Genomic DNA, 9,191 nt, shown 5'->3' with positions numbered 1-9,191 from the left:
GTGCTACAGAAATAAAAGTAACATTTAGGAAAAGGAGTCCCTGCTCCGAAGAGCTTACAATCTAATCTGTTGGTAGGAAGAACGTACAGAGACAGTAGGAGGGTGTTCTGGTAAGCGAGTCTGCAAGGAGCCAAGGTTAATGTATGAGGTGTTAATTATCAGCCACAGTGCTATTCGTATGCTTCTTTAAGCAAGTGTGTCTTAAGGTGAGTCTTAAAGGTGGATAGAGAGGGTGCTAGTCGGGTACTGAGGGTAAGGGCATTCCAGAGGTGTGGGGCAGTCAGTGAAAAAGGTTTAAGGCGGGAGAGGGCTTTAGATACAAAAGGGGTAGAAAGAAGACATCCTTGAGAAGAATGCAAGAGTCTGGATGGTGCATAACGAGAAATTAGGGATGAGATGTAAGGAGGGGCAGAAGAATGTAAAGCTTTAAAAGTGAGGAGAAGAATGGAGTGTGAGATGCGGGATTTGATCGGAAGCCAGGAGAGGGATTTCATGAGGAGAGATGCTGAGACAGATCTAGGAAAGAGTAGAGTGATTCTGGCCGCAGCATTTAGGATAGATTGTAGGGGAGACAGGTGAGAGGCAGGATGGCCAGACAGCAGGAGGTTACAGTAGTCGAGACGGGAGAGAATGAGGCCTCGTTCAGGGTGCTGGCTTCGGAGGGAGGGCGTGCTTCCGTGCGAGCTGCCGTGGGACACAAAGTATTCAAATTGAATACTGGTTGTCAGGGTAGCAGCTGCCCTGTCTCCGAAGCCAGGAGTTGACGCTGGCTACAGTTTCAATAAACGAAAAAAACGATTTTTGAAGCTGCAGCAGCGTCACTGGGACCTCGGCAGCCAATGAAATCATTCTTGAGAATGATTTCATGACTGCAGCCTCGATCCCTAACCTGCCGTCTGTAGCCCCGCCCCCTCCTCAACTCCTGAAACAGTCTGCTGGGGATGAACACACATCGCCCAGCAGACTGCCGCCCTCCCTTCCTCCCTCCCGCCAACTCCTGCCTCCGGCACCCTGAACGAGGCCTGAGGGTCTATATCAGAGTTTTTGCAGTCGAGCAACAGGAAAGAGGGTCTTTGTAATATTGCGGAGGAAAAAAACGATAGTTTTTTACTATCTTTTGAATGTGAGAGGAGTCGAGAGTGACCCCAGGCAGCATGCTTGGGCTACTGGGTGAATGATAGTACTTCCAAAAGTAATGGGGGTCAAGGATAATTGATGCGAATATAGAGCCTCTCATTATCAATTGACAACCCTGCCTGCACGTGGTGCCCCTCGTTTCTAACAAAATGGTCTCTGTCGACCCTTGGGCCTAGCGTCCTCTTGGATATATCCAGCTAAACAACGTCCATGGATCTTTTTAAAGTGAAGTTTTCCGTGGAAGTCGCCTATACCCATCCGTGAGTGAATAGGCAGAAACCCGAACCAACAGTAATGTGGAAGGAGTTAGTAGGGCCAGGTTTGGAAGCAAGTATAAGGAGCTCTGTTTTTGCCATGTTAAGTTTAAGTCAGCGGAGGGCCATCCAGGATGATATCGCAGAGACATTCAGAAACTTTAGTCTGTACAGCAGATGCAAGGTCAGGGGTAGAAAAGTACATTTGTGTGTCATCAGCATAGAGGTGATATTTGAACCCAAGAGATCTGATTATGTCACCTAGAGCAGCGGTGCGCAAACTGGGGAGCGCAGATTTTGCTGGGGGGGTGCAGGCTGTTGCAGAGGCCCCGTGCTCTTCCCCCAGGCATTTAAATTAATGCCGGGGGATCACGTTAGGCCCCTGCTATTTACTTACCTTGCTTCAGCCGGTTTGTGTTGCGTCGCCATGGCAAATGACGGCGCGGCGCCATGTGACGTGACGCGTCAAATGACGCCGCGGGTCACGTGACATGACGTCACATGACCCTGCAGCGTCATCTGACACAGATGAAAGTAGGCAGGGGGGGCGGGAGCCGGGGGGCGCAGCACTAAAAGTTTGCGCTCCCCTGACTGAGCCCTGTGGTACCCCCACAGAGATCGATAGAGGTGTTTGCAAAAGAGACACTTAAAATATGATGGGAGAGGTAAGAGATCCAGGATTGAGCTGTTACGAATGCCAAGAGCATGGAGAATGCAAAGAGGGTGGTCCACAGTATCAAATGCTGCAGAGGTCGAGTAATATGAGCAGTGTGTAATGACCTCTGTCTATGGCAGCATGGAGGTCATTAGTTATTTTACTGAGGGCTGTTTCAGTGGAGTGAGCAGTGCGGACGCCAGATTGTAGAGGGTCTAGGAGAGAATAGGTGGTGAAAAAATAGAGCAAGCAAGAGAATACATGACATTCAAGGAGTTTAGAGGCAAAAGGCAGGAGGGAGACAGGTCGATAGTTAGAAAGACAGGTAGGGTCAAGCTTGCTTTTTTGAGTAATGGTATAACTGTTGCATGTTTGAAGGAATAAAGGTACCACAGTAGATTGAGTTAAAAATGTGTGTGAGCGTAGGGATTATAGTATGAGCAAGAGGTTTTAGGAGATAGGAGGGAATGGGGTCAAGAGGGCAGGTGGTAGAGGGGGATCAGCAACAACACATCCTCCTCCGTGACAGCGGATAGTCAAGGAATGCAGGAGTTAGGAAGAGGTGTAGGATGGGAGGATAGAGAGGGGATGCCTGACATATGGATTCCACCTTTTCCTTGAAATAGTCGGCAAAGTCCCAAGGTGTGATGGAGGAAGAACAGGCAGCAGAGGGTGGTCTGAATAGGGAGTAAAAGTCTGAGTCGGCGTGGATTAGACTTGTGCGTGTTGATTAGTGAAGAAAAGTAGGTTTGTTTAGCCTGAGAGGGCAGAGTTGAAACAGGCTAGCATAAGTTTGTAGTGAAGGAGGTCTGCGAGCGTGAGATTTCCTTGAGGCGTTCAGAGGAACGATTGCACGAATGCAGCATGCGGATTATACGATGAAAATTATGGTAAACAAAATGGTTAATATGGTAAAATTATTAATATAATAAGACTGACAATGAGCATGGACATGCTATTATTTTTATTAATAATAATATTAACACGTTACTATCAGTCATCTAATAATACTGACACTGCAGGGATATGCTGCGTTATATTTATTACATAAACAAATGTACTATCATTAATATATACTGACATGTGAACAGGGAGGGACATGCTGTTATTTTTTAACACTATAAGCAAAGCTACCATTAAGATAATAGAGGTAAAAAAATAATGATGCACGCTATTTTTAATATTGTACAATTGGAACACCCCAGACTGACTAAAGAATATATATGGACTTGATTGGGATACCTTTTCATTCAAGTTTGGGATATAATCATTGAGACTACATAGTTTTGTCCCACTACTGGACAACACGGGCCCCAGGACAGGTCTTTTGACCTTTTTTGCTGTATTAAGATAATAGTAGTGACACTGAACAGGAATATGCTGTTATTTTTAATAAAAAATATATTTTAAAAATTTCTACTATCAATATAAATATAAAATTCCTGATAAAGGATGTTTTAATAATTATTAATGAGAATACAACTACTAATACTATTGTTATCAGTATGGGTCTGAGCAGGTATGTAATGTTTTAGTGTTATCAATATTTTATTTAAAAAAAAAAAAGTATTGTTAAGTTTCCATGGGCAGGAATTTTTGTATTTTATTGGGGAAACAGGTGTTATGAATGTAATGTTAGGGACAAGTAATACCTTACTTGCATTATTAAATCTCCAAGCAGGAGTATGTCGATATTTAGAGGTCACACAAAAGTATTGAGTAACATCAAATGGTATTTTTAACCGTATTTGTGGTTGGTTTTCTTTATTTTAGTCCAGTACCTTAGAAATACTGTTCAATCCAGATATCATAAGAAATACCAGTCAACATAAACATTTTTTGTATTATTGTTTGGGGGACCAACAAGAGGGGGGGGGGGTGTGTGTGTGTGTATATATATATATATATATATAATAAACAAAACATTAATGCTTTCATCTGGCAGAAAACAAATATTGGTGGGGACCCTGCAGACATATGACCAGGAATGACATTAGGGGCATGTTGAGATGCACCTCTCCAAGCAAGTACTGTATTATACCCTTCAACTTTACCTAGAAAGCTGATTTGCAATATGTTTAAGAATTTAAACCTTGTGAACCACCCAAATCTGACAAACATGAAAATATTTTTTAACGTAGTTAAGACATGGTGGAGCAGGTGTGTTTGACAGGCTGTCTACTCATGTCTAATGCCACTGTTCGGCACAAACCTACACCGCTAAACCTATTCGATCTCCATTAACTTGATTGGATCCCCTGAAGGGTACAGTGGGCAAGGGGGAGAGAGAAAAAAAAAGAAAAAAAACCACACCCCCTACCCATTCAGAGAACAATTTGCAGTTGGTCTCCCCACCCCAAAACAAGTAAAAGCCATGTCGTTTGCTTGCTCTTCCACTCAAATATTGACAAAATAATTAGCTAGCTAGCTATACAGGATTGTACCTATAACCAGTCAATTCACTTGTTTTAAGTGCTTGGCCCCATTGAAAGATAAAGAGAATGCCAGCCGAGTGACTGTTACTTATGAGTGGGAGCTGTTTTATGTGGGACCTATGTTAGACAATTGTGCAGCAGATACCTGGATGATTCAAGGTAAGGAAATGCATAAAAATAAAAAAAAATTCAATAAAAGTGAACAGCAGGCTGGTGGCAAGTCTTTTACACGGATGCAAAGTTAAGGTTTTTTTGTTTTTATTACAAACTTCGTACATGGAACATGAATGCACTGATCAAGTCACAAATTACGGAATTTAACATTTAATTCACAAATAAAATTGGAGAACACAGGACCATTGTTATTACACAGATGGCCAAAAAAGTAAAATGATATTAAAAAAAACAAAAAAACAGTTGCTATATACAGCAAGACACTTGTGCCTTGTACTCAAAATAAGTCATTTCAGACCAAGGAGCAATTCAAAAACGGCCTCCTGCATGGATGAGATTCTTGTAGACTCCTTAGCCATCTCCGCCTGCGAGGAAAAAATGGAAAAAAAAAAGACTTATTTCAGAACTATTCAATGTAGAAAGGACCACTTGCAAAATAGGATTAAGTCCTGTGTCCTCTATTGAAAAAAAATTATTTAAATCATATGCACATTTTCTTTGTTTTGAAAACCTCACAAGCTTTATTTAAGCAATGCTGCAATATACTATCTACACAACTGTGCTTTGTTGTTGAAGCCATGACCAAGAGTCACAGAAGCAGTCAACAATACAACATTTATATAGGTATACATACGCAAGACAATTACTCCTGTGCATATGATCTTTTAAACCTTATACCCCTCAGTTTAAAAAGCTCCTGATTGTCTGGAGTTCACTATTGGCTATAAAGAAAAAAAGCAAGCATTAAATCCTAAAACGCATACATTTGGGATACAACAGTAAAAAACTGAAGAGCAAAAACATTTAAGCTGTAAAAAAATAAATAAAACCATCTACTTTTTTAACTCCTGTAAAAAACAATTTTCCGAACGTTAACAAAAAGACTTTTCACAAAAGATTAAGAAGCCAAAGTCTGAAGTTGTTTTTTCCCCAGATTAATCTTTACGCTGGTACATGGAAGTTGGAAGAGACCATACCACAGGACAGCGGTTTCTGGTGTATGCCTTGCGCTCTGCCCACAACGTGCGACCCCAGAGATAGACGTGGTCAGGGTGACACACGGCCTGCAATGAAGTTCCCGCTGGCGGGTACAAACAAGGTATAATGTCAGAGTTAGACGACAACATTCTTCTTCTTTACCTTTAGTTGTACCCATTTCAGTACGTTACCTGTTATTACTTTAAAAAATTGCCCATTTATTCCTTAGATCATCTGGCATAAAAAGACCAGAAAACCTCATTTAAAAAAAGTCTTTCTGCAGTAATTAGATGGGGAAAAAATTATGGCCGCGTCTTTAAGTTAAAGCTCTATAAAACATCTTAACCAAATGTTTTACAAAAGGGTTGCTGGAAAAGTTAACCAAGAGATTTTAAAAAAGTCAGTCCACACAGTTTAAGTTATCTTTATTAAAATGTACCTAAAAAAATTACATGTTACAAGTACATCTGTGTTTTTATACACACCTTATCTTAAAGAGGACAACCAATTAGTATGGCTGATAATTGTTTTGATGATTTCCACCACCTCGTGATGCCTTGCCGTATGTGCTCTGCTGACCTGCATATAGGATAAAAAAAGTTGCCCATTTGAAGTTCCCACAGGAGATACGCAACAACCAACAGCCTTTTAAAGCTGGCAGTGCACAAAGATTTGAATCCGACAGATAACTAGTTACATGTGTTGAAAGTTCGCTAGTTGCAAGCTCAAAGACTTGCATGGTATGCTTTTTGGCCATAGTGACATTATAAATCTCTAAGGACTGTATACAAGGAAATTGGTTATGATCCACTGGTATGTACAAAATGTCACTCAATAGTGACTAAGTCTAAGTACACCAAGTCATCTTTTTGGAAATATGCAGACTAGTATACACCTAAAATATCAAGAACTTACCACTGTAGTCTGGGTATCCTTGATTGTATCCTCCACCACCACCTCCGCCACCACCACCATAGTTTCCATAATTGTAGCCAGTGTAATCATATCCACCACTATAATTGTTGTAGCCTGGATCATTATAGGAATTGTTGTAACTTCCATATCCTTGATCATAGTAATTATTGTAGCTTTGATTCCAATTTTGGCCTTGACCTAAAAAACAAACCAATTGTTTAGTACAGCCGGAAAAGCTTTCCAACCAACACTCAAGACAAGTGGAATCTAGTCAATGTTACATTGATTGTGTTCTCCACATCAATGCAGTGCAGAAATGAGATGGAGAAATCGCCAACAGTCCAGTCATGTAACAGTCAAAGTAAATATGCTTTTACGTCGTAACATAAGGCTGCGTCACCCCACGCTTGGAGTGATCTCCAAGCATGAGCGCACTCAGCGCCAGCGCTACGCTCAGGACCAGTTGTCATCAATACACATTATGGTGTTCTGATTTGTGGTTGTACAACGGTTTCTATAGTTGGCATTTTATATAATCATACCTCTGCCTCTACCCCGGGAACCACCTCTTCCAGAAGATGCTCCCCCTCTGCCTCCTTTCTGTTGCTGCTGCTGTTGCTGCCTGTAAACTTCCTTGGGCTGTGCAACTTTTATCTCACACTGCAAGAGTAAAAGAGGGAACTTTAAAAACGGTCTCATTACATGGGACAACGTTGGCGAACCAGGGCTAGTGACCAAAAACTTACCTTTCCTGAACCAATCTGATGGAACCTGCTCTCCAGAAGTTTCTTAACCGGGTCTTCGTCTGTGTAGGTGATAAAGCAAAATCCCCTCCTTTCATTTGTCTTTGTGTCCATCGGGAGCTCAATATTTTCAATCTGTAGAGAACGAGGGAAAAAAAATATCCAGTTAACCTCCAGCACCAAAATCAAGAATCTAGGAACCAAAATTCTTGTTACTATCGAAAAAGACAACCAGCATGTTTAAAGTTCAAATACTTAAGAGTACACGACAAATGATTGCAAACAGGCTTTGTCTCAATCTACCACTCCCAAATATACATTGCTCCCATATTTACTGGGCACATCAAGAATGTGATCAGGAATTAAGAGATTAGCATCTTAAAAATAGACTTACATCTCCAAACCCTCCAAAGTATTCCTTGATCTGCTCCTCTGAAGTATCTGGGCTTAGACCACCAACAAAAACCTTTTTGGGAGGCTCTTTACCCTTTAATGCTTTTGCTCGCTTTGGATCAATGAGCTTGCCATCAAGTTTGTGCTCTTTTGCTTCCAATACCTAAGGGGAGGAGAAAGGTTGTTTTTTTACAATATCAAACCACACTACCATACAATCACGTCAGAGTGATGACCGGCAAATTACTTACTTTGTCAACACTTATTGCTTCTTTAAACAGGACAAATCCAAACCCTCTTGAACGTCCAGTGACCGGGTCTGTTTTAATTGTGCAGTCGACTACCTCGCCAAATCGAGACAAGTACTCCGTCAGGTCTTTCTTGCTTGTGTCCCAACTGAGACCACCAATGAACATTTTGCTGCAACAGAAAAAAAACCCGGACCGTCTCAGCACCGCAAACGCATAAAGCGCACACATTCAGCCGCATGGTGTTCTACACCGGCACTGCGGCTCAGAGCAAGACACAGGGAGCACCCACCAGGCGGGATTCTAATTTGACGTCACAAAGGACCCAGCCAATGACAGAGCGTCCACTTGGTTCTGTACCATCCCCCACTCGCCTATTGGCTGCCGGTGACGACATGCAATCATGATTGACGGTGGTGGCGGGGAGTTGTAATGGCGACAATGCACAGCGGCCCAGCACATACAATGCAAGCGGTGACGCACGGCGCGAAAATCAACCTCTGCACCGTAGCCGTGCGCAGCGATTATCGCTTTAAATCAGCGGAGCAAAAATTTAACCGGGTATATTCATAATTCAATTTAAAGAGCAGTGATTCCTGTGCAAGACTACATTTGCCGCCCTCTGCAACACACGCGCGACGCCTCCTTCCCAGCACACACGGCTTTGCTCATTGCGGCGCGGGTTAATTTTTTTTTTGATCCCTTTCTATATAAAAAAAAATATATAATAATAATTAACCCGCGCCACACCAAGTCAGAAACGCGGAACAGGAACGGTTTAAAAATGGAGGTACGAGCTGGCGGCGCAAAGGTGAAGCGGGACCCGCGCGCAACACTCACCCCTCATCCTGCTGGTTTTTGCTGGCGTTGATCTTCGAGCCCTCTGAGTATTCATCCATGCTGCCGTATCCGCTCATTACTGTCGTGCTGAGTGTGAGGGAAACGCGGTGGATGGGCCTGGGGGGGAGGGGGTCACACGGAGCAGGAGGAGTGCGTTGTCCTTCAACCACACACAGCGACGGAAGAGATCCCACAGCCGCCCGCCTTCCGCTTATATATGCGCCGAGGCAGCCAATCGGATCAGACGTCCTTTGTGGCGTCACACAATGGGGCTCGTCTACTATTGGCTGGAACGGCGAGGCCGTGTGGGAGGTGCTGCAGCGCCTCCTCGCCGGATGTTCGCTCGGTTCTGTGTTGCGCCACAATGGACGCAGACAATAGCCGCACGTGAGCCTCGCCGAGGAGGCGAATGTTGCCCG

At 43.0% G+C, this 9,191-nt stretch overlaps 1 protein-coding gene across 2 annotated transcripts; it reads right to left on the bottom strand.

The window, feature by feature from the left end:
• Window positions 1-4,722: 4,722 nt before the first annotated feature.
• On the bottom strand, window positions 4,723-8,975 carry HNRNPDL (heterogeneous nuclear ribonucleoprotein D like). 2 transcript variants are annotated; one of them, XR_012802355.1, is made up of 9 exons: window positions 8,773-8,975; window positions 7,936-8,104; window positions 7,686-7,847; window positions 7,295-7,426; window positions 7,091-7,208; window positions 6,549-6,746; window positions 6,119-6,212; window positions 5,633-5,736; window positions 4,723-5,020 (listed from the first exon to the last, which is right to left on the bottom strand). XR_012802355.1 is itself a non-coding variant. In XM_075606407.1 (8 exons), the coding sequence occupies exons 1-7, from the start codon at window positions 8,847-8,849 to the stop codon at window positions 6,142-6,144; spliced, it is 927 nt and encodes a 308-aa protein (XP_075462522.1). In that variant the 5' UTR covers window positions 8,850-8,975; the 3' UTR covers window positions 4,723-5,020; window positions 6,119-6,141. The 2 variants fall into 2 exon arrangements, 1 of the variants encoding a protein (XP_075462522.1); XM_075606407.1 differs by lacking the exon at window positions 5,633-5,736.
• Between the last annotated feature and the right edge of the window lie 216 nt (window positions 8,976-9,191).

The sequence above is a fragment of the Ascaphus truei genome, chromosome 1 (genome assembly GCF_040206685.1).
Source record: "Ascaphus truei isolate aAscTru1 chromosome 1, aAscTru1.hap1, whole genome shotgun sequence".
In the NCBI taxonomy this organism is placed as follows: Eukaryota; Metazoa; Chordata; class Amphibia; order Anura; family Ascaphidae; genus Ascaphus; species Ascaphus truei.
This window is presented reverse-complemented; position numbering and strand designations above follow the sequence as displayed.

Excerpts from the sequence above, each read along its gene's own strand:
- HNRNPDL (XM_075606407.1), bottom strand. The coding sequence starts at position 8,849 with ATGAGCGGATACGGCAGCATGGATGAATACTCAGAGGGCTCGAAGATC. Across the intron at positions 7,848-7,935 it reads AAGCAATAAGTGTTGACAAA|GTATTGGAAGCAAAAGAGCA; the intron begins GTAAGTAATTTG and ends TCCTCCCCTTAG. Across the intron at positions 7,427-7,685 it reads ACTTTGGAGGGTTTGGAGAT|ATTGAAAATATTGAGCTCCC; the intron begins GTAAGTCTATTT and ends CGTTCTCTACAG.